Genomic DNA, 23853 nt, shown 5'->3' on the forward strand with positions numbered 1-23853 from the left:
TGTAGGAAAACTGTTTTACTTCTCTCCCTCCCCCATCCGTGACTCCCTCCCCATGGCAGTCGGGAGCCGTCGCCGCGGGAAGGCTGAGTTCCACACTGAGAAACAATTGCTACGGAGGAAAGCAAGACTAAACGCAGAGAAACGCTCTCGGGCGCGTTCCGGTCACAAGGTGTCGTACAGCGGACCCACGCACGCTATACGGAGCACGGCTATAGATACAGGGAGCGTATGTACAGGGGGTGGGCAGCACGGTGCAGTGCTGCCGGGGGACGCGACCCCCCGGACCGCTACAGCTGCAGCGTGGCAGGGAAGGGCTCTTCCCTCACCCTGCAGCAGTCGCCAGCCTCCGCGGTCCCTCCTGGCTCGTGCACGGTGCCACCAGCCCCGTGGGGATGGCGAGGGGGACCCAGGGACCCCCGAGGAGCTGGGTCTGACTCACTGCTCCGTGCACGGGGAGGGGCTGCAGCAAAACACGGGCTGCGGAGTGTCTGTGCGGTGTCAGTGTAATAAAACCCTTCGTGGCGTGGCCGGTATATACAGATATGTACAATCACCCACCCCTCCCCTCCTGACCGCGCAGCACGGCGCAGGACGGCTGGGTTGCCCAGGCTTTGCATCCTTCGTCTCCTCCTGGTCAGGACAGGGCTCGAGGTGGGTTTTCCCGAAGCTTGGCTGTCCTGCCCTGGCTTTTTTTGCAGTCCAGGTGCTGGAGCAAGCAGGGAGTGAGCTGAAATCTGGCAGGAGGCACGGGCGCGAGGCTGGCAGAGGTGTCCTTGGGTCGGGAAGCAGCAGCTCTCATTTCGGATCCAACAAAGGGAAGGCTGTTTTGGGGTCTGCTGTGCCCTTTGCTGGTGAATCCCCCTTTGAGCAGCCCTGGGCAGGGCGCGCGACCGGTGCAGCCTCGGCAGAGGGGACGGAGATGCTTCCTGAGCGGATTGAAATCAGCTCGTTCACAGCAAGGGCCGAAACGTGCCCCAGAGACATGAGAGTCGCAGCTCCGGAGCCTGGGAGCTCTCGTTGCAGGGGACGGAGCTGGCTGGGGATCGCTGGCCGCCCGCGCAGATCTGGGAAGGAAGGGACCTCTCGGTGGAGTCTCCATCAAGGACAAGGCTCTTCCCGTTGGGATGGAGAGTCAGGGAGCCCTCCAGAGACAGGACAGCGGGGTTCGTTAGGAGATCGTTATTTTAAAGAAGTCCAAGGCAGCTTTGGTGCTGGTGTGAGGAGCTGTAGAGATCCAACAGGAAGGCTCCGGGTGCAAACCCAGCCTCTCTGCGCCCATCAGAGCGGGGTTTGGCTATCGAGCACCGAGGGGGCACTGGCCTCCACAGCACCGGGAGCCAGGCTCAGTCCAAGGCGCGCACGGTGGGAAGCGTGCCTGGGGCGATGCTCAGCCCAGCCCGGCTCACCCCGGGCCCGAGGGCTGAGGAAGCGGAGATGGTGAGGATGCCTCCGCGCAGGTCAATCCCACGGGAGCTGGGGAGCCGCCCTTACGCTTTGCTGGGATTCCTCGTCTGCATGGGGGGAAGCCAGCAGCGGGGAGGGGAAGGGGAGCTGGTTTCTCTGACCCCACAGCAAAGCCACCAGCCCCAGCCCTGCTCTGAGGACTGTGGGGCCGGATCCGTGCCGCACGGAACAGGCTCCCGGCGAACAGGGCAGCTCTACGGGACACACGAGTCTCTGCTTCCCGTCGCCCCCGATTTGTGATAAATCTGTTCCCGCTGCTGCGGGCGGGCGGGAGCTGTAATTAATCTCGCCCGCCTGGGGACAGTCTGCGTGTGAAGCAGCAGCGGAGCCGCTCTGCACTTGCAGGATCAGCCTTTTTGCTCGGCAATAACCAGGAGGGATTTCTCGTTATGCCGCCAGCAGCCTGCGAGGCGTTGCAGAACAGATCCAATGTGAGGTCAAGTTCCCACTAAAATCAAGTGGCTGGGAAGGCAAACTTTGTTACTGGCAGAAGTGCTGGCTCTGCTGTTTATTAGTCAGCAAAGGAGCAGCAGCAGGTTTGATTTCGCTGGTTTTGCTGCGAGCGCTGGGCTGCGGCTCCCTCCCCTGCTTGCTCCACCGCGTTTCGCGCTCCTGTCCCTCTCCCCGGGGTGAGCTGCGGCAGGGCGGCCGTGGGTGCCCCAGCACCCCCCGGCAGCCTCCCTGTGCTCCTGCCCTGCAGCATCCCACCTTGGTGGCCTTTGGGACACTGGTGACAGCCCCCCTCGCTCCTCACCTGTAGCCCTGTTATCCCCAGCCTGGGAGGGAGGAGATGCTCCCGGCTGGGGGCTCCTTTGGGTGTGCGGCTGGGAACAGCCATCCCCCACCGTCGGTCGGGGCGCTGGTGGCCAGGCTTGCATGGACGGGAGCGCGGCGAAGCCGGCAGCTGGCAGGGCTGGGTCTGACCCCACTGCGGGTGAGTGCTGGGGGTGTGAACATCAGCCCCCTCCCCACCGCCTCCCCTCTTTCCTCACAGATCGCTCCTTCACCCCCCACCAAATACGAAATACCCCGAGACCCCCTGACGCATCGCTGCAGCTGATACTGGAGCCTCACCGTGACAGAAGGCTCCGGCCGCACTGCGCCCGGCCGTCGCCAGCCAGTATCTCACGGCAGCGTGACGCGCTCCTCGTGTTTTAATTCCCGCAGCATCGGCGGGGCAGCCTGCGCTGCCTCAGAGCTGGGATTTGGCTTTATTAACGAAGCCAACGTGGGGCCGCGCGCGGTGAGCAGCTGCCTGCGCAGCCCAGCGCCGGCAGCGAGGGGACCCTGTGGTGCTTCCACGTGCTTGAACGCAGACGCGTGCTCCTTGGAGGAGCAGCGGGTGGTTAAAAGCAAATAAAACGCTGACCACGCTCTGCTTTGCCCCGCAGAAAGCCCCTGAGCCCTGCACTGCGTCCCCCTGCCTTGTCAGCAGCGCGAGGTGAAGGGTCCGCATCGGCCGGCGATGGGGCTGCTTGGGGGGATGTCGGGGTGGGAAGGGGACGGTGAGTGAGACCGGGCTGTTTTCTCCACCTACACCGCTGCGTTCCCATGGCTCGGCTCTGGGGCAAGAGCCTGCGAGCAGAGCCTGGCCTCCGGCACAGAGACTGCTGCGGGTGCTTTGGGAAGATGATGGGGCTTTTCCCCCTCCCCAGGACTTCGCCTCTGCTCCCGCTGCACTGGCCGAGGAGGGCGGCTTGGCTGGGGCAGGAGCGGGTGCTGACGGGTCCCGGGCCCCAGGTTTGTGCGCAGGGGCAGAGCCGATCGCTCCAGGGTGGTCCCGGGCATCCAGGTCAGACCCACCCCCCCACCCCTCACACCCCATGGTGCCCCTTACCTCTGCTGCGCTGCAGGACAGGGACAAGGGGGACGCATGCTGCCCTGCTGTTCCTCACAGCTTGGTGCTGGAAGCCCTGCCATCTGCTCTGCCCGGTTCCTTCAGGGTTGGAGTCCCCTATCCTCCTGTCTGTCCCCCATCCTCTCCATTGCCCCTTCCTCGGGCGTGACTTGCCTGGAAGGAGCAGGGCAGGCGTCACCGGTGGCCGGTCAGTGCTTGCTCACCGCGAGTGATCCTTGGAGCCCGCGGGAGCTGGTGGCAGCGGGACGTGTCGCAGCCCCTGCCAGGGCATCCCAAACCCCCAGTGTTTTCCTGCTGTTATGATGCTTCCGAGGATTTCCCACCAGGGACTGGTGCCGGACGATGGTGCGGTGGCTCGCCAGGGAGAGCGGTGGTCTTGGCTGCCGGCGCAGCCTGGGATGGACCGCGAGCAGATGCAGGCGGCAGGAGGGGCAGCGGCTGCTGGGGAGGGAAAAGGGGGAAAATCGTCCATGCGAGGAGAAAACCTGCGGGCAGGTGACGTCATGGTGAGAGGAGGGAAGGGGCGCTCCGGCAGCGGGAGGAGAGAGAGTAGGAGCGTGGTGGGACCAGAGGGGCTGCTGGGGCGGCAGAGCTGCTTCCCGCGGGGCGGATGCCTCCGTCGTGCCGTGGCACCTCCGGGCAGGGCGGCTGTCACAAGCGACGCAGTCAAACAGCAGCAGGGAGACTTCAGGGAGGCGATGGAGTAACGGACAAGCCGGGCAAAATGCAGCCCCAGATATCCTCGGCTCCTCACGGAGGGTGGCTCGGACGCGTGCTCGGACTCTCCGGGGAGCTCCCACCGGGTCTCGGCCGTAAGATGGTGCATCTCCGCGGTGGCACACGTGTTGGCACACACCCGTGGCTCGGCTCCTCCTGAGGTCACCCTGCAGTGCATGTGTGTCCATGGGCGAGCACCCATTCTGGGGCAGAGCACCCAGAGCCGACCAGCCCCGAGGGTACCACCGGGGAAGGCAGCGGAGCCTCCCCAGCGGTGGCTGTGGCCCGCAGTGGCACTTTGGTGTTGAAATGCGCTGCACTGCTACAAGTTGTCTTTGTTTTCCTGGCGAGGCAGCTCCTCTTGGACCGTATCCTTCCCAGCGCTTGAAAGCCAACCCAGCAGCTCAGGAGCCCAGCCGAGGGTCCCCGCCGCCCATCGGCGCACGCACCGCCGTCCCCTGAGCTGGCTCTCCTGCCCCAACTCTGTACGTGCCACTGCCCTGCTGCAGCTGGGAGCAAGTGGGGAGAGGAGAGCGAAGGAAGGACAACTCTGCTGTCCCCTCAGATGCTCGTCTGCAGGTCACCATTGAGCAGGGTCCTTTGGGTTTCCGTGGTCTCGTTGAGCCTGGATTTGTCCTGCTTGCTGTCGCTCCGGTCCGCCTCATCCATGCCACTGACCTTCACCAGGCAGAGGACGTTCTGAAAGCTCTTCTTGAAGTTGTCAGACAAGAAGGCATAAAGGATGGGGTTGGCACAGCTGTTGGCGTAACTGAGGACCACCACGAAGTCGAACATGCCCTTGAGGACAGGCGTGGGCACGATCAGGACAGAGACTGAGGAGACGTTAAAGATGTAGAAGGGGAGCCAGCAGAAGATGAAGACAGCAACCACGATGGAGACCATCCTAGTGACTTTCTTCTCGGACTTTTTCCTCTTGGAGGAGCCCACTCTGATGCCCGAGGACTTGACTTTGATAATGATGAACAAGTAGCAAAGGCAGATAATGGTGAGAGGCACCAGAAAGCCCAGGATGAAGGCATAGATGATGAAGCCTGTGTACCAGGCGCCCGACTCTCCCGGCCAGATGATGGTGCAGCTACTTCTGCCGTGATTATGCTGCACCCCAGCATAAATCATGATGGGCATGATCACCAACAGGGAGACACCCCAAACGGCCACGTTGATCATTTTGGCTGTCCTGGGCCGCCTCCACTTGGCAGATTTAATGGGATGGACGACAGCCAGGTACCGGTCAACGCTCATAACCGTCAAGCAGAAGATACTGGTGAACTGGTTGATCCCATCCACCGTCATGACGATTCTGCAGATGGCTTTGCCAAAGGGCCAGTGCACCAGGGCGACCTGCATGGCCAGGAAGGGCAGGCCGAGCATGAACAGCTCGTCTGCGATGGCCAGGTTGAGGATGTAGATGTTGGTGATGGTCTTCATCTTGGCGTACCGAAGGATGACGTATATCACCAGGGTGTTGCCGCACAGCCCTACGATGCAGACCACAAAGTAGATGAAGGTGAGGATGGCGTTGCTTGTCAGGTCGAAGTGCTGGCCTGTGGCGTTCTGCGACGCGTTGGTGGGCGCCTCCACGGAAAAGTTGTCAAAGGGAGAAGCCGGGGAGAACCAGAAGGCGGTGGCGTTGGGCAGCTCGTACTCCAGCTCCATGGCTCCACCGGTCCCTGGGCACTGCTGGTTCAGAGGAGCTGAGATGTCATCTTCTGGGGGTGGTGGGGAAGATTCTAGAAATTGGAGAATAGACAGAAATGAAGGTATTCCTGGGGGGGGTTGCCCATCCTGCTGCCAGGCTCCGAGGGAGGGATGCTGGGCGGAGGGGCTCTCCCCAAGCCCCCTCCCCGGCCGTGCGGGGCCGAGCAGCCTGTCCCGGGTACAGCACAGCTCCCGCTGACTCGGGTGACACCGGGCTCCTCGTGACTCCCCCAAAATCCAAGGTGGGGGGGTCCCCGGCTGGCGGCCACTGACACCCGCAGCGCTGAGTGCGGGGGGATGAAGCTTGTCCCTCGCCTTTCGGCGGGGTGCCAGCCCCCTCCGCCCCGGCCCGGCACCCTGAGCCCGGGCGGCTGCGGTGGGCGATGAGCTGGGGCCGGGGAGCAGCCCCCCACACCCCCCGCACCCACCGCTCCGCTGCCGCCGCACAGGGGCACCCGGGCGGTGCGGCCCCGGCTCACCTGCTCCCGCCGCTCCCCGCACCGCTCCCCGCAGCGCTCCGCTCCCCGCACCGCACCCGCCGCACACGGCGCGGCTCCGCCACCGGACCCAGCGCACCGGCTGCGCCCCGCCCCGCACGGGGCGGCTCTGCGGGGCCGGGGCGGGGACAGCGCTGCCCCCCCCCGCTCTGCCCCCCCTCCTCTGCCCCCCTCTCCCCCCCTACCCACCCTCCTATGCCCACCGCACCCTGCTCACCCTCCTCTGCCCCCCTCTCTCCCCCTGTCCCCTCCTCTGCCCCCCTCTCCCCCCCTGCCCCCTCCTCTGCTCCCCTCTCCCCCCCACCCACCCTGCTCTGCCCGCCGCACCCTGCCCACGCTCCTCTGCCCCCATCTCCCCCTCTGCCCTGCTTTGCCCTCCCTGCCTCCCCCCACCCCCCTTTCTCCCCCTGCCCACCCTGCTCTGCCCTCCCTGCTCCCCCGCTGCCCACCCTGCCCACCTTCCTCTGCCCCCCCTCCCCCTTTTCCCCCCTTTGCCCTCCCTGCCCACCCTCCTTTTTCCCCCTTTGCCCTCTGCCCACCCTGCCCTGCTTTGCCTCTCCTGCTGCGCTCCCCCTGCCCACCCTCCCTGCCCGCCGCCCCGCCGGGACCCCCGAGCCGAGCGGGGCACCTGGTGCCTCTGGGTGCTGCTCCCAGAGGTCCGGCTGCTCCCCGGGTTTGGGAGCAGAGCCTCCCCTGCTTGCGGAAGCTGTTGGTGCCCAAAACCGGGGGCTCATGGGGGGTCCCCGGGGCGTGTGCCAGAGGTGCCGCGCAGCATGGGTGCAGGGACCCTGCTTCCCCCCCGCCCGAGCCTGGCTCCGCGGGGCTTCCAGCAGAAGAGACCCGCAGAGCCACACGCCCCTCGGCTCCTTCCTCTTCCTCGCGCGACCTTGGCCTCGCTGTCTGGCTCCTGCTGCAGAAACATTTTGATTCTGGCGATGGTGCGATGGGCTCAGCTTCTCCTGACGTCCCCAGGGCCACCGAGGCGGGAGGGACGGGGCAGGGCGATGGCAGCGTGACGGCCACGCTGGGACCCTGGCTGAGACCCCTCTGAGAGGTGTCTGAGCACCCCAGTGTCTCTGGGGAAGCTGGGAGCACCTCGCCCCAGGATTTCGCACTGTGCCACTGAAGGCAAGGCAGGGGGCAGGTCCTCGGTGGCTTGGCATGGCTATGCCGGGACTGGTCACAGCTCTCTGTGGGGACTGGGGTCTCTGGGGACTTGCGCAGTACAGGGGGGCTACTGCCACAGCCTCTCCCGCTGCAGCTACCCAGTAACGGTGACTGGAGGAGGAAGACCAAAAAAAGAGAGGTTTGGGGGAGATAACCTCTGCTCTGGTTTGTTTGAGATCTTGAAAGCAATTAAATAATAGCTATTCCTTCTCCCCCCCTTTCCATCACTTACCAGAGAGACAATAGAAAGCAGGAAATTAAGAGTGGCTTGGAACAAAGAGCCCCGAGCGAGGCTGCGGGTTGCGGCAAGAGGAGCTGGGAGGTTCACGTTTGCCCTTGGCCATCTGTTTTTTGGGGTGGATTTGAAGGCACAGGGTCCTGGAGCGCGAGCGAGAATCACCATCAGCCTCCTAAACCTTTGGGAGGGTGGAAAAAGCTCCTCCTGGGATAAATGGTGTGGGAATGAATATCCCAGGAAAAGTGCGTGAGGAGAGGGAAGCTGACAGGGACGGGGGACCTGGTCTCTGCCGGGTGCTGCCCGCTGGGGTTGGGGTGTCCCATTGCGTGTCACCTGTGCCAGCCCCGATGCTGCTCCGTGCAGGGAGGCTGCACGTGGGGCTTTTTTTTTTTCCAGCTGGAAAAGCAGGTGGAGATGCAGGCAGAGCTGAGATGTTCCCCGACGTGGGGAGCAGGGAGTGCGGCACGCCAGCATGGCACAGGAGAGGGTTTTGATGCCTCGTGACCTTTTCATAGTGGTTTTATCCTCTCCCGGCTGGTGCCGGTGCCCGGGAGGGATGTCCTGGCTGTCCCCTTCCCTCAAAGCCACATGGCAGCCGTTGCTGGAAGGACAGCGCCAAGCCTTGCTGCGCGCATTTCCAGCGCTGCCTCCTCGAATTTATTCCCTGAATAGATGGCACTGCCCGTCCCTCCCTGGGGTCCCTCAGCCTTGCTCGGGGCAGGTCGGCGTGCCGCGGTCCCCCCTCTCCGGCTGTGGCACTGCGACCGGTTCCCGGCCCGGGCTTGCAGGTTTTTCTCCCAGCACCCAGTGTGGTGCTGAGCGTCGTCGTCCCGCTGTGCCGGGGGGGCTGGAGCTGGGTGGCCGGGGCAGGGTGAGGGCATGGATGCCGGGGTGCTTCCCCAGCTACAACCGGATCTGATCTTCACTGAAAAACCCCAAAAACTCATGAAATGATGGGTTCCTGCATATTCTGGGGCTGATCTGAGCGGATTTCCATCCTGCGAGGGTGCCGCAGCAGCTAGCTGAATCGCAGAGCCGTGCTTGAACCTTTTGAAGATATATTTTTTTTATTCTGCTTAGATTGAGGGTGGTGTTACAGCCTGGTGTACCTCTGGGTGGTCCCCGGTTTGGTGAGATGCTGTCCTACCCCAGCAGCTGGTTTGGTGCTGGCAGATAAACTCCTCTTTGTCCTTCAGCCCGGGAAGCATCCACTCTGCTGAAAAGCAATTTGCTGGCGGGGCTGGATACAGGAGAAACGCCCGGCCCCTTCCCACACGGCTTCGACGGCCAGCGTAATCCATGGGAGAGGGGCATGGGGATTACGTGACCTCAAAGCGAATTTTCAAGTCCTTCCAAGTTTCCTGCCATCCATTCCCAGCTGTCCTGCCAGGCTCCCCGTGGAAAACAGCGCTGCCGACCCCTGTCCTGGAAATGAGTGTCGTAAGGAGCCGCGGCTTCGGTTGCCAACGGCGGGGTAGGGTCAGCCGGCCTTTCCCCCCGATATCTGGAGGGGAGGCAGCGAGATCCCTGGCTTTTCGCTCCTTCTCTGATGGCGGAGGGGAACTGGAGGGACTGGGAGGCAGCTGCCGCTCCCCAGCAGTCAGGAGGGGAAGGATTTGCTCCCCAGCGCAGCTCGCCCCGCAGCTCGCTCCTCCTGCGCATCGCTCGCATGCGGCCGCCCCGCGCTGCAGGGGGAGAGACGGGGGGGCGTGGGGCAAAACTTTCGGGGGACAAAAATGCCGGGCCATCATTCCGGCCCCCTGTTTGTGCTGGGGGACAGGTCTGTGGGAGGTAAAGCTTCCTCTTGTCTTCTCTCCTGGGGTGCCCAGCTGCGGTGTCCCATGACGGGGTGGGAAGGACCTTGGCGTGAAGCGAGGGGATGTCACACAGCCTTGCTGGCCCCGTCACTGTCCCCTCTCCCAGCACGCAGGGAAATGAGCCCCGGAGCTCATCGTCGCCTTTGCAGAGCCCAAGCCCGCTCCTCCCCAGCCCGCTGCCCTCGGAAGGACCCCGCTGTCCCCCGTGGCCGCAGGGACAGGGCCAGCGTGGGCAGAGGTGACTGTGACTCACCTCGCCCGTGGGTGCTTTGGGTGGCAACAGCCCCTTCCCTGCCCCACAGCCGGCAGCGGCTTTGGTGGCTCCGCTGACGCCAGGCTGGAGGCTGCCTGGCTCCATTCCAGGGATGCCTGGGATGGAGGGCGGCTCTGCTTGCTGCTAATTAGCCAGACAAACAGGCCTGGACGTCTCCCCCGCACCCCGAGGTGAGGCAGGAGCAGGCTGGCGGCCGCCGGAGGATGGGATCGAATCGGGCAGCATCCGCAGCCGTGATGGATGGGCAGGGAGAGGCGCTGGCCCCTTCACCTGCAGCCGGAGCGATAGCATCCCTGCGCACCCCGCAGCTTCCAGACCCCGCAGGATGCAGGTTTCTCTCCCGGGGGACCCCCGCACCCGCCAGACCTCCCTGCTCCTTCCTCTCCCATTCTCGCCCTGCCGTTACCCGCCTCCTTCATTAGTTTATTGATCCCTGCGAGGGTACCGGGGCTGGGCTGCGGTGAAACCTGCTGCACACGCTCCCCGAGCATCGTATCGCTAAACCCCTGACGCTAACGAGCCTTTGGCAGCTGCCGGCCAAAATCTCTGCCCTTGCCTGTGCCACTGCCCGCTGTGCTCGTTGGAGGGTTGCGCGCGTTACGCCGGGACCTTGCAGCGCTCCGCGTTTGGCAGCCGGGCCTTCTGCGCCAGCCTGAAGCGGCAGGGTGGGTTACGGCACGCGCCGAGCCGCTGGCACCCGCGTCCCCTCCTGCTCAAAGCAGCCGCAGGCCGTGGCTCGGCGCTGGTGGGGCTCCGCGCTCCCCCAGCCTTGTGCCGCGTCCGTCGTGTCTCTCGCCACGAGCCTGACGCCAGCGGAGAAGCGTAACGCTGTCACTTTGTGCCCCGTGACTAACGTGTGCCGCTAGCTCGCGGGATGGAGATGGCGTGGTCCTGCCCGGCGCTGCCATGTGGCCCCCGTGCCCCGTCCTTGGGACATTTCGGAATGTCCTCCTTCCCTCGGCACGGCAGCCGCGCTGGCGCGGGGCCAGGCTGGCTGTGTCCACCGCCCCGGCTTGGCAGGGATGGATTTGGGTTGGGAAAGAGCCCGGCCACCAGCCCAGCCTGCACAGAAGGGGCGCAGGGATGGAACAGCCGGGATATCTCCAAACCCGCCCCAGTCCCAGGCCGTCGCTCCGCTGGGATGGGTCTCTCTGCGCCGTCCGCCTGCCGCAGCTGCCCCAGACATCGCTGGGGAGTTTTATCGCCAAAAAAAATGCAAAGGGATTTGGGTCCTGGCTGTCTGGTGTCCCCAGGGCTCCCCGGAGCTGGGACCGCGGCGCTGCCCCTTGCAGCATCTCCCGCACCGTGGGAGAGATAAGGTACAGGAATTTGTGCCCGTTTGGTCGTTTCACAACGCATTTTAGGGACTCCAGACAACGCACCGCTGCGATCGCCGGTCTCGTCCTGCTACAGGCAGGGGCCACGCGGGAGCTGCCGGCCCTCCTTGGCCGCAGCGGGAGGGAAGGGGCTGCCCTGGACCCCCTCCCCATCCTTTTGTGGGGGACGTGGGCAGGCAGGAGGAAGAGCAGCTGGCACGGGAGCAGCCGTGTTATCCCGGGGAAAGGTGACACGGAGATGTCCCTGCAGAAATGACACTGGTGGACACTTGATTTTGCTGATGCTTCACTGTCATCACAACTGTCCCCGTTGCCCGGGGCTACCCACGCATCCCCCCATGCAGGGCCGTCCCTGCCAGCTGCCCCCAGACCACGGCAGCGTGCAGGGCCCCGTGTCAGCGGTGTCCCCGCAGCCACCAGCTGTCCCCAGCCCTGTCGTGGCCTCCAAACCCCGGGGGCAGCGGGGATGAGCTCCTCTTGCTGTGTCCCTGTGTCCCTCCCAGCTGGCACCTCGAGCTGCATCTGCCTCGTGAGGGGAGCTAATGAAGGATGCAGGCAATTACAGGGGGAGGTTGATTAAATCCTAAATCAGCGAGGTTTCAAACGGCCTTGACCTTTCCCAGCTGTGGCAGGGGAGGCTGGTGAAAGGCTGCTAAAAGACAAGTGCTCTCGTAAAGAGGGGTTGTGCTGCAGAAGAGCTGGATGTGTCCTTCTGCCACCCTCTGCACCTTCCAGCGTGGCACGAAGCGGAGGCACGGGCAAACCCCGAGGCTGCCCTGGCTCCCGCGGCTGTCGGCGTGGGCCCCGATCCCGCTGAGGTGCTTCTGTCCCCGGCCCATCCAGGGGTGCAGGCTTGGCTGCCCTGTGCCTCGTGATGGTGCTTGGAGGGGACAGGAGAGGACGTGGCGGTGGCCGCCGCACTGAAGGCCGTGCCGGGGATGGGTGCCAGCGGTGATGGGTGGGGGGTTGTTTCCAGCGGGCTGCCGCGTGCTGATCATTAGGGTGCAGCCTGCTGGTTGTTAATGAGCGTGGCTGATTGCAGCGCACGGGCACAGCTCATCACACTGGTGGCAGAGCCGTGCTCACGGCTGCTGGGTGGCAAGGAGCGACGCTCTCAGTGCACCCCAACCCAAAGACCAGGAGCTGCCTTTATGCAGCCCACCACGAAGCCCTGCCCGGGGGTCCCCTTGCAGCGCGGGGGGGGGCCGTGCTGTGCCCGGAGGTGGCAGTGCCCGCGCACCCCCTCCCTTCCTGCGCCCGCCCGCGCCGCCCGCCCGCCTCACTCTCCCGCCGCCTCGCCCGCTCGAAACACAGAGCCGCGGGCGGCCCGCCCCCGCCGCGCTCCCATTGGTGGCGGCCGCGATAATGGGCGGGGCGGTGACACGTGTGCCGGTACCAGGAAGTGGCGGCGGGGCCGCGGCGGGGAGCGCCGGGCGGTGAGCGGGGCGGGGGGCGCCGGGGTCTGGGGGCTTCGGGCGCGGGTGGTGCGGGAGCCGTGGGCCCAGCTATGCCGGCTGCAGGGCCTTGGGGGTGCGGGGCGCCGGTACCAGGGCCGGGGGTGCCCGCGGTGGGGCTTGGGGCGGGCCCGGATGGGTGCTGGGGTCCCTCCCCTTGGGGACTGGGGGCGAGCACGGGGTGCTGGGGGGAGCACGGGGCGCTGGGGGGCGCGGGCCTCCCTGTCCCCCTACCCGGGACGAGGCGTCCGGGGGTTCCCGACCCGGACACACACCCCACGGGGTTTGGCAGCGGCCCTGGGGCGAGGCCGGGGGTCCGGGGGGGGCTCTGAGGGGGGGAAGGAGGCGGCAGCGTGTGCGTTGCTCGTCCGTTTCTGTGCGAACGCGCGGGCGTTTCCGTGCACCCCTGTACAAACGCACCTGCGTTTCGGTGCCGTGGTGTGTCTGCGCTCATGCACCTGCGTGTGTTTCCTCAGCAGCGCGGCTCCCGGGTGTGCGGGGCACAGCGTTTTTGGGTGCCCCCAGCCCCGCTTTGGTGGCCCGTCCCCAGGACTCGTTCCCCTTTTGGCTTGGTCCCGGGGTGCCCGTGGCTCGGCGGTGCGGGGAGCGGGGTGCTGCGAGGGTGTTCGCCTTCAGCGTGAGGAAATTTGGGTTTCGGTACGAACGAGCCCCGCCGAGAAGCGGGACGAAGCGTCCCATCGCTCCGTCAGGTTTGAACGTTTCTTTGTGTAGCTGCTCTATCCTGCTGCCAGCGTGGGGGGCTGAGCCCCAAATTAGCAGGGGTGTCGTGCACCAGATGGAACGTGGTGCATCCCATCCCTCCTTGGTCCCTCCTGCTCCTCTAAGCTCAGATTAAATTGCAAAGCCTTGCTTAAGGGGAAGAGAGAACCTTAGAGAGGCGTAGCAGGGAGGATGGTTGAGCGACCTGTTCCCCTTTGGTGGGGAGGCGTTTGGGCTGTGCTCCCCGATTAGCCAGGGGGGAATTTTGGGGGTTGTCCTCTGTCTTTAAGCACCAGGCCCTTTTGCTGACGCAGCTCGTCTCTCCTAGGTCAGCATGATCCCGGGGCACGGGCCGGTGATCCAGGCGGTGCTGGGGACATTCCTCACCTGGGGGCTGACGGCGGCTGGCTCGGCGCTGGTGTTCGTGTTTTCCAGCGGGCAGGTGGGTGCCGGGATTGCGTCCTGTGTCCCGGGAGGGGAGCGGGGTCCGGGGCAGAGGGCGGCCCTGCGCTCACGGTGGGTTTGGCTGCCTGGTCCCAAGTGCGAGGAATCTGAGGTTGGTCCTGGGGCAGAAGGAGGAAAAATTCAGCTTATTTCTCTCCCGTGTGTCAACAGAGAAGAGGAGAAGGAAATCAAATTCCTGACCCCGGGCTGTGGTACGTGCCGTAGCGCAGCTGACGGCGGCTGGGAGATGGGGCAGAGCTCTGTTTGGAACAGCAGGTTCTCCTCCTCTAACCTGGTTTCTCCCGTGCGGGATTTGGGTCAGCCATGCTTGGAACAAGCGAAGTGCTGATCGTTAAGTCATCTTGGGTGCCAAAATTAGAGACTCCCATTGCTGTTGTGTTCGAAGTTGCCCGGATGAATTTATTATTTATGCCTCTCTCTTGTGATGATTTATTCAGGAGTTGGTTGCAAAGTGAGATTCCCTTTGCAGCAGCACGTTGGTTTTCTTCCTGGGGGAGGGCGACGTGCTAGAGAAAAACTGCACTGGGAGTGAAGTGGGCAGGGTATGTGCTGGGTTACTGGAAGGCTAATGGTTTTGTTTCTAGCAGCCTGTTATTAGAGGCATCACAGTCTTCAAGAGGGGGAAATGCAGAGCAGCGCGCGCAGATGGGTGCTGCTGATTTACCTTTCTGCCTCCTCGGAGCATTCTGGTGTGGGCAGTAGGTCGGCCCAGCCCAGTCTGGGCGGTGTCGGCGGGCTGGGGGAGCTGGGTACGCTGTAGGCTCTGGGTGATGGTGGAGCGCCATCACGCCGGGCCGGTGGGCTCCTCTGCGCGAGGAGCGCGGCTCTTGCCTCAAAGCACAGAAATGACTTGGGTTGCAGAGATGGGGAGAAGAAAGTTACCTCGGTGCAGCCGGCTTCCCCTCTGCGTGCGGTTTGTGGCATGGCTGCACTGCACTGCTTCTGCCCGGAGTAAACCATGTGCTTTGTGTGTGTTTGTTTGTTTGTTTTCTTCTCCAGAGGCGGATCCTCGATGGGAGCTTAGGCTTTGCTGCGGGGGTGAGTACAGCATCCTTCTACTCCTCATCTCTGCCCGTGTTCTCCTGCTGACACCTGAGGCCCTGCCGTGTGTCGTTTAGTTGCCCGCTCGTGTTAGCGTTTCTTGGAGAACTGCCTGGGGTGCAGGTGGGGCAGGGAGGAGCACGGTGAGGGGCTGGTCGCATCCTGTCAGGTCTGGTGCCCCTTTGGTGAGGGTGGAGGTGGCTCGAGGATGTCGTGCTGGATTGGGCTCTCTTGAGTTGAACTCTTCTCACTTCCTTGGGCTTCTGAATCGTTCCTCCTGGAGCACTGGTGTGATGAGAATGGGCAGGAGAGTCCTTGCCTCGGAGACTAACCTTGCTTTGTGCTTCTTGCTCTCCTGCAGAGTGTGGGTGCTTTAAGCCCTTGGGAGATGGGGGAATAAAGACAGCACAGCTCCACGTCAAGGCTGGACAGTAGATGTGGAGCTCATTGCATTTTTCTTGAAGGAAGACCTGAAACTGTGTGGCTTGAAATTGTGTTGGGGCTTGTGAATGCAGACCACCTGCTGCTGCCCGGACTCCGGGGCGATGGGGAGCAGGTGGAGGCTCGTTCAGACCTGATAAATCGCATTTGTGTTCCTTCAGGTGGTGTTTTGTGCCTGAAAGCTGGCCCAGAGGATGTGCTCTGGGTGGAAGGTGTGTGTTCCAGGGTGTGTGGCGGGTGGACGGAGCTCTGCCGGGTCCTGCTCGCTGTGTCCTGCTCCAGGCGCACCTGGAGCGTGGGTGATGCTGCCAGGTTTTGGGGTGAACCATGAGCCTGGGGCTTGTGGGGCTCACTCCTCCCTGTGCACCCCCAGATGCTGCGACGCCGCTGATCAAGGTGAAATTTGCCTGTTTGCAGCTCTGGAGATGGCAAGTCTGTGGTTTCCAAAGCCCGAAGCAAACCCAGCTGCGCTGAGCAGGAGTCTGCTGTGCTGGGTGACATGAAACAGAGCTCCAGAGCTCGCTTTGCGCCCTCGCAGGCTTTCCTGGAACATGCCTGCGACCTGCTAATGATGTGAATAATTCAGCTCATCTGTGGTAGCAGATTCCCGGGCCATCATCTATAATTGAATCTCTTGCGTTAGGAATTGCCTGTTCTGGAGCTTTCCTCTGCGGTTTGATTTCTGAGCTGGTTTGCTCTGGAAGACACACCCTGAGCCCTGCAAGCCGAGTCGGAGCCACTTCAGTGGTGTCAGGGAGATGCGGCTGGGGACGGCGCGGGCTGGGCTGGCCCCTCGCTGTGGCCTCGCTGTCTCTCGAAGCAGCCGGTGCAGCTGTCCCGCGCTGGGGAGGTAGCGGGGCTCGGCGGGGTGTTTGCCCTGGCCAAGGGTGCTGCCTGGCACAGCGTGATGCCGTCCTCGCCACAGCCACCGCGTCGCCCTGCCAGGAGCCCTGAGTCATCCTGCGCGGCAGAGGTGGGGCTCGCCTGGTGAAGCAGAAGTCCTGCGAATGTTTGTTTTTTCCCTCGGCTTCTTTCAATTTGCTGTGCTCGGAATAGGAAAGGGGGAATTTTTTTCTGGGGTTGCGGCATTGTCTGCAGGGCAACGTCAGTGAGGAAACCTGTGGTGACAGGGTCCCGCTGGCAGAAGGTGCTGCCACAGAAACTGCCCACGAGCTGCCGTTGGTGAAGGTTTCTGGGTCGTGTTTGGGGGCCTGAGCTGCCGAAGCTGGTGCTGGCTGGGGTGAGCTGTGTCGCCCGGGGTCACTGCAGCCCTGCCCTGACGCTGCGTGGCCGGCACCAGCTCTTTTGCAGGGAGATACCAGAGATCCCAGGTGCCACGGTTGCTTCTAGGGCTCGCTGGGCGCAGGTCCTGGCTTGGTGGCTGAGTGTTTGGGCGGCAGTGACGTGGCACAAGCACCAGAGGTTGGAACTCTTCCTTTTGCTTGTTTTTCTCCAGATGTGCCCGCAGCTCTTTGCCTTGTCTCTGACAAGGGGCTGGCATATCCCCCTGCGAGGGCTGCGCTTGACCCCGCGCCGTGACGCTTCCTCCGTGCCGCTGTCTGGGGCCACGGAGGGGTTTGCTGGATGTTACCCTCAGGCGAGAGGATCCCCCTGAGTTTTTAGCAGAGTTTTTCTTTTCCCAGCTGGGCAGCATTGTAATTGCTTGACCGGCCATGTCTCTATCTCATCCTTACCCAAAAGGGTTTAATAACGTGAGAAGTGCTTTCCTCCCTCTGCAGACAGGGAGATCACGTGTTTGGTGGCTTCACAAAGAGTCCATGGAGAAGCTGGAGCTGAAACCATCTCCTGACCTGGCCGTTTAGGACAGCCCTTCGGCAGGAGGGATCGTGGCTGACCTGCAGCTCCCCGTGTGCAGGTGGAGGTGGGATGTGACGCTGGAGCTGAGCAGGCTGCAAGCCTGAGGCTGGCTGTGCCGGGAGAGAGAACCCAAACGGGCTGTGAAGCCCTCCTGGCTGGGACAAGGGGCCGTTCCTGCCACATCCACGCCTATGCTTCAAAACCGATGTCGAGGGAACCTTGGGAGCAACGTGAGCTCTCTCTGCTTTGGCAGGCTGGCTTCGTGTAGGGGAAAAAGCGGGATGTGCAGCAGCCAATTTTGAAACCTGTTTGTACTGGTTTCTCTCTCTTCCTCCGTGTAAGAAGTGTTTCTTCAGACAGCGACGCTGCTCTGATTGCGGACTACTTCCCTTGCTCTAAGGAATTTCTATTTAAAACACGTATCTTTGATGTAGATCTCACGCAGATACGGTTGGGCTGTTTTTCTGAGCACTGAGATAAAGAGGAAGTTCAGTTCTGCCTCTCTCTGCTTTGAAATCTGGGCTGCTGGGTTTAATTAAACTTCCCCTGTGCTCTGTCAGAGCCAGCAGCCCTCCTGCTCCTGTGCTTTCAGGGGCAGGTGTTGCTTCTAACCTTGCTGGTTTAGTGCTTAGCTCAGAATCCCCGATAGTCATCTGGGTTCTGCAGAGCGTGCATGGTGCTCTCCGAGACCAGGATCGCTGGCGAAGCAGAGTGTAACGGGTGGTTCTCTTGCTGGTGATGGTTTGCCTGCTTATCTTCTGGGAGCTTGTAAAGCAAAATAAAAACAGATTTAACAAAAACCTTCTCTGCCACTGCCAAACCAGGAGAAGGACATGGGACAGGGATGTCCAGGTGACCTCAAGGAGGGTGGTCCGGGATGCGGGGTGTTAGTTTGAGATCCAGAAAGCTGCATCTTGGCTCTTCCTTTGCTGCAGATGTGCCATGTGGTCTGGGGCAGCTGGTGTGAGCATGGGCACACGTTTAAATTGCCATGCCCTGAGTTGGGGTGTGCTGGGAGCACTGCCTGTGTGTGCTGGGAGCATCCCGACTGCAAAGCGAAATTCCCTTTTGGCACGGCTCAAACTGACCATGTCTGACGGCACAAGCGTCATCTCTGACGAAGGGGACCCGTGCGGCTGGTTGCTGCGGTGTGGAGGAGCTCAGCTTCCTCCAGCCCAGTACTCCCACTCAGATGCTTGACCGTTTGGCTTCTCTCTGCCTCAGTTACCTTTGTGGAAACCGTGGATAATAGAGGGTTTTGTATGTGAAAGCCTCTGAGGTGATGTGTTTCCATGGAGACAAGGCTTTGCTTGGTTGGGCATCTGATGTGGAATTCTGGCTTTTCTCTTAAATCTTGATGTTCTTAAATAAGAGCTTTTTTTTAAGGTATTTTCTGTTTTCTTGGTGTTATCCTGGTGGTGCTGTGCTCTCAGGCATCATAAACGCTGGCAGTCCTTCCCTGCCGCTCGCATGGCTATTCCTCTCACTAGGTCGCAGTTTAATTTCTTCTTCTGTCCCAGGTGAAGCAGAAAATCACAAAGATGTGCTCTTTAAACTGCACCAGGCAGGTGTGGAATATTCCCTTTCAGTGCCGCTTCAAACAGCGTCGGTGATTCACATGGCTCTGCTGAGGCTGGCTCCTCTCGCTGGAGCCTTAATGAAGCCAAGCTAAGAGGTTTGGCAGGGAAAGCATCCTGCCGTCTCTCGCCTTCCGTCGCTCTTCTCTCCCGTCCTGCCGAGAGGATCCCCTTTGCTCGTAAGCAGCTTGGGTTTTCTGGTCCACGCGCCGTTGATGTGGCTGTTTCCCTCGGAGCTGCCGTTCTCATCTCGACGATCCCGCGGGATGTGACGAGGCGAGAGGGCTTTAATTCTAACACAAGGGCGCGATACCAGACTCGGGTGCGTGGGGAATCTCCTCCTTGCCGTGGGGTCCAGCAGGACCAGCTGCAGTTGGGAACGAAGATCTTTGGATCGTTGCCCTCTTTGTTCTGTATTTGCAGGAGAAAAGCTCCCGTTCGGCTCTGGAGCTGTGTGGGCTGAGCTGGGGCGCTGCTGGCTCCGTGGTCCGGGTGGGGAGGAGTGCTGGCACCCCAGCATTTGGGAGAGCCTGGACCAGGCACCCGCATCGAGTCCCTGCCTGGAAGGCGATGCTGGTGCCCGAGGGTTGGCGATGGAGACCCGTCGGACCTGGGAGAGGTGTTGGGGCACGGCGTGGTGATAAATCCTGCTGCCTGGCACGTTTTGAGGGGTTCCCATCAGCGTGAGGACACAGACCTGGGTTCAGTCACTCTCTGTCGTGCAAGGCTGTATGAGCGTGAGGCAGGCGGGTTCTGAGCCTGGGTTTTGTCTCCGGTTGTGCTGATGTATCCCAGGGAAGGATTTGGGCTCCCTGTGGCCCAGGGATGCTTTAGATACGCAGCTGCCTTCTGCGTGCTTTCTCCTCCCCCATCAACTGCGCTTGTTTTCCCAAGAGCTGGTGGATTTATAGTGTTGTTGCATCTTGGCTCTGGAGCACCAAGTCTCTCTGCGAAAATGTCTAAATCCGGTTTGGCAGGAGGTGCGTGTCCCGGTGCCAGCGCGTGGTGGGTCCCCTGCTCCCCATCTTGGCTGGGTCTGAGCGGGGCTGGTGCGAGGGGAAGGCTTTATGCAGAAAATTGGACCCTCTGCCCAAGTGGCTTTGTGTTTTATTGATGTGAGGAGAGCCCAGGCAGAGTTTTTATCTTTTATCCTTGCCCTTGACACCAGCTTGCTTGGTGACACTGGTGGGGTTTGGGTTCCTGTCCCTGGCTGGACAATTACAGTGATTTGAAATAGTGTTTTGGTTTGGTTTTTTTTTTTGTTACTTAAATCAGATTGCTGGCAGAAATCCTTGCTCTTTTATCAGTTCGTGAGCATCATCTGATAAGGGACGGTGCTGAACCAGAGGGGTAAGTGCCAGCTCTGACGCTGAACAGGGTGGGCAGGAGCTGCTCCCAGGCCAGCCCACGTCCCTGAGCCCCCACCCGAGCTCGGAGGTGGGCTGAGGGGAGGCGCGGGGATGTCGTCACTTCTGCTGGCTGCTGCAGGACCGTGACTTCCAGCTCCCCCACCCAGTGGGTCAAGGGCTTTCTCTGCGTGAAGGTGTGTAGGAATAAATCCCTTTTCCTTCCCAAGCAAGCCCAGTAGCTTGCTCCTTCGGCTGGAGTGGCTTGAAGCTCCATCACCATCTTCCCCCGGAGCCTGTGTAGAGCGAAGCCGGTGGGATTGCTGCTGCTGACTTCGGTGGTGATGAGATCTGGAGGCTGAGCGGTGTCAGGCCTCTGTTTTCCGTGGGGAGATGATATCTTAACATAAGATGACAATATAATTCCGCAAAGCCTTTCCCCGTTGCTTGTGTTTCCACGCTGAGGTGTGTGGTTGTTGTTTTAAAGGAGGTGGCATTTGAAATATGGAGTTTGACAGCTGAAGTTAAGCCTGACATGACAGCCTGCTTTCTTCTTACTCACAGCGAGCTGAGATTTACACAATCCCTCAGGGACTGGCGCCTAGAGCCATAGGCAGCTCATTCCTTTGTGAGAAGTGATTTAAAACGTAATAGTTTGTTACGCACTTTTCTTCCGCGGGCATGTGCTTGTGCTGTGAGAGTGAGCCGAGCGGCATCTCTTTGGAGTGTCCTGCAGATGGGACTTGGTGGGGTGCTCAGGGTGGGTGCTGGATGGAGAACTGGGGTCGCCTTTCCCTCCTGCTGCCATCTCCAGGCTTGCTTTGGTCCTTCCTGGGGGATCCGGATCCCGCACCCCTTTCTCTGTTGAAAGCTTCCCGGCTCGCAGGCAGGGTGGGGAGAGAGCTCAGGGCATCACCTTGTCCACCCCGAGGCGGTGTGGACCCTGCCCACCCATGGCAGGGTGCCCTTGCTGGTAGAGAGCGGTTCCCAAAGCCCAACACAGATCCTCGCTGCGATTTTTAATTTTTATTTTATTTTTTTTAAGCCCATCCGTGCTTGTCTTGCTGACTCGCTTTCTCCCAGTGTGTGATGGAACCAGTCCCCAGAACTGGTCACAGCCGAGCTCCCACGGCTGCGGGGAGGGAAACTGGGGCCAAGGCTGCTGCTGAGGGCCTTGTGCTGGGCTGATGACTTTTTAATTAACCCAGCCCAGTACCTCGGGCAGCAGAGGCGAGGAGGAAGAGATAAGGTGATAAAATGCATGTTAAGATTGTGTTCTTTGCTGTAAGTTTAGGGAACTGGTGCCTTTGTTCTCTGTGCTGGGTGATACCCTAAGCAACCAGCTCTGAGCAGGGCTGGGCTGGAGATCCCAGCGAGTCCCAAATCCTGGTTTTCTGTCCTCTTTTGAGTAGCTGTTCCTTCTCCCTCCCTGCTGAGCAGCAAGCAAGGAGGAAAGCACTCTGCTACGCAAGCGTTTTATTTTCCTGGTGCAGACGGCATTGGTGAAGCACTGCAGTAGGGCTTCGGTGGCACTGGTCTGTGCTGGGAGCTGGGGCGTTGCTGTTCGGGATGAGAACTGGTTCTCCTCCAGCCTCGGCGCTGGGACAGGAGCAGCTCAAGCGTGGGTCTGTGCAGAAGCCCTCGTGCTGCGGATGCCTTGGTCTGGGGCAGGGAGGTGGGAACCTTGGCGGGTTAAAGCTGCGCAGCAAAGCTGTGGTGTGCCCTCAGCGAGCTTGGAAACGGCTCCTTGGCTCCAGGCGTTCCCCAATTTTTATTCTTTTCCTGCCTGAGATCAGGGCTGTGTTTCCTTCCTCCTCAGTGGAGAAGCCCGGGAAGGATTTGGTTCACCTTGGCTTTGGCTGGGGTGTGGTGGCTGGTGGGGCCAGGGACCCACTCCTGTTGCTGCCAGACACCCAAGGGCAGGGCAGGGCGGTTTTCCTGCTCCCGTGCTGTTCCCGTTCCCGTCTGAAGGGCTGTCGTGGCTGTGCTAATCCCACAGAAAATCACCCGAATGAGCTCATGTGGTTCGTTTGCTGCCTTGGACTTTTGAGCCCAGAGAAGCCCCCTTGGTGAAAATGGGGAAAAACCTCACTTTTCCATCCTTCAGTGATGTGTTTCGTCGGGAAGCGGGTTTTGATGGCTCTGCTGGGTTGTGGTGGCTGTGTGGGCCGTGGGGACGAGCGCAGGGATCTCCCTGGCCGGAGGGTGGGTTGCTGGCGGAGGTGCTGGCGGTGCTGCGTGTGGTAGCCCGTGTCGGGTCCCCGCGGCGTCGGTGCCTGTGTGGTTCTCACCGCTCCCCTCCTGTCTCTCAGGTCATGCTGGCCGCTTCCTACTGGTCCCTCCTGGCCCCAGCTATCGACATGGCCGAGGAATCCGGCAGCTTCGGAGCCTTCGCTTTCTTCCCGGTGGCCGTGGGCTTCACTCTGGGAGCAGCTTTCGTGTACTTTGCCGACCTGCTCATGCCGGCACTGGTAAGTAGGCGCTGCTGGGCTGGGGGGATTTGCTCTTCCTTTGGCTCTGCTGTGACAGAAGCTGGGTACGGATCGGTTTCTCTCACAGATTTAATGAAACCCTGTTTCCTCCAAAACCCTGGGTGGCTCTGCCAGTGCTGAATGCAGCTTTAGGCTGTCTGAGCTCTTTTTTTCTTCCCTTTTTTTTTTTTTTTTTTCCTTCACACTTCTGCTTTTGTTCTTTTCACCAACAACGCTTTTTGCAAACAGTTCAGGTGTGACCTTCTGTTTCAGCCCAGGGGTTTAATTTGCAGAGCTGCCAAGCCTCTAAACGGTTCAAAATTGAATGAACCATCCTCCGGCCTAAGAGTATTATTGAAAAAAATAAATAAGTCAGAAGCTGTTGGATTTTTACAGCTGAAAACACAGGAATGGCTTAGTAAAGCTATCTTCAAAAACTTCCAAAGAGCTTTTAAAATTTTTTAATTTATTTTAGTGAAAAAGGATTGTCTGTGGTTATGGGTGAGGAGCGTGAGGCTTTCCGTTCGGGGAGCGGTGTGGGCTGGTAGCCCCCGCGTGCAGGGGAGCTCGCAGCGTCAGCCTTCCCCGCTCCCGTGCTTTCTGAGCCTCTCGTCACAGGTACAGTCAGATGTGTCCTCAGCTATGAGGAAAATTGTTTGATATTCCAGTGTGTCACTTCCAGCGCAAATGGATGCGTTTGAGTAAAGAACAAATAAATGAGACGGCGGTGTCAGGCAGCTGAGAGCCCGCTCCTGCTCTGCCTGCCCGGGTCCTGGCTCTTCCCGGGGCTCCCAAACCCTTTGCGGGATGCGGCGGGGGGCTGCCGTCGGGTAACTGGGGCTCCTGGAAGCCGGTTGCCATCAAACCCTGCTTTTCCTCCTGCTGTCGGTAACCCCAGATCTCTCGCCTGCGTCGGCTGTCGCGGCGCTCGCCCTGTGCCGGCGGGGCCCGGGCGGTGTTTGATCAGCTGCCCGAAGCCGGCGTTTCCCAACAGGGAAGTTAAACAGTTGCACCACGAAACCCGCTGCTTCCTGACGGCCGGCATTCTTCTCTGCTGCGTTTTGAAATGGGAATGTGGGGAGGGGGGGATGAAATTCTTGTGTTGCAATGACGGGATGGGGTGGTGACAATGGCAGCCAGCGTGCATGGTGGTGAGAGGGAGCAGCGCAATATATGTAAAAAATGTAAAAATATACAATTCTATTTTACTTCAGCTCCAGTTCAGATACCAGTGGGAGAGGAGCGTTGCCTCCTCTGACTCAAGGAGCATTGTTAGGGTTTGTGTAAATGCAAAATGCCGTTTGTCCTTCCCCCGGGGTCAGGGAGCTGGGATGGGTGGGACGGGTCAGGGAGCTGGGATGGGTGGGAGATTCCTGTGCTCCCCGCACAGAGGGAGCGGTGACGGCTCCTGGGGCTGGGCAGAGGCTCTGCA

At 61.2% G+C, this 23853-nt stretch overlaps 2 protein-coding genes across 3 annotated transcripts in view; one reads left to right on the forward strand and one right to left on the reverse strand.

Moving 5' to 3' along the window:
• Positions 1-6285, reverse strand: SSTR2 (somatostatin receptor 2). The gene is made up of 3 exons (XM_086762277.1): positions 6238-6285; positions 3302-5790; positions 1-1142 (listed from the first exon to the last, which is right to left on the reverse strand). The coding sequence occupies exon 2, from the start codon at positions 5714-5716 to the stop codon at positions 4601-4603; it is 1116 nt and encodes a 371-aa protein (XP_086618403.1). The 5' UTR covers positions 5717-5790; positions 6238-6285; the 3' UTR covers positions 1-1142; positions 3302-4600.
• SLC39A11 (solute carrier family 39 member 11) overlaps positions 5446-23853 on the forward strand; it is a 95212-nt gene continuing 76804 nt past the window's right edge. The window contains exons 1-4 of one of the 2 annotated variants that reach the window (XM_086762278.1): positions 5446-5567; positions 13591-13704; positions 14727-14765; positions 22263-22421. In XM_086762278.1, coding sequence (XP_086618404.1) covers positions 5562-5567; positions 13591-13704; positions 14727-14765; positions 22263-22421 — 318 coding nt within the window. In that variant the 5' untranslated portion in view covers positions 5446-5561. Of the gene's footprint in view, positions 5568-12501; positions 12525-13590; positions 13705-14726; positions 14766-22262; positions 22422-23853 lie in introns of those variants that run through there. The other variant, XM_086762279.1, reaches the window with a different exon arrangement.

Source organism: Chlamydotis macqueenii, chromosome 18 (genome assembly GCF_036417535.1).
Source record: "Chlamydotis macqueenii isolate bChlMac1 chromosome 18, bChlMac1.mat, whole genome shotgun sequence".
Classification (NCBI taxonomy): Eukaryota; Metazoa; Chordata; class Aves; order Otidiformes; family Otididae; genus Chlamydotis; species Chlamydotis macqueenii.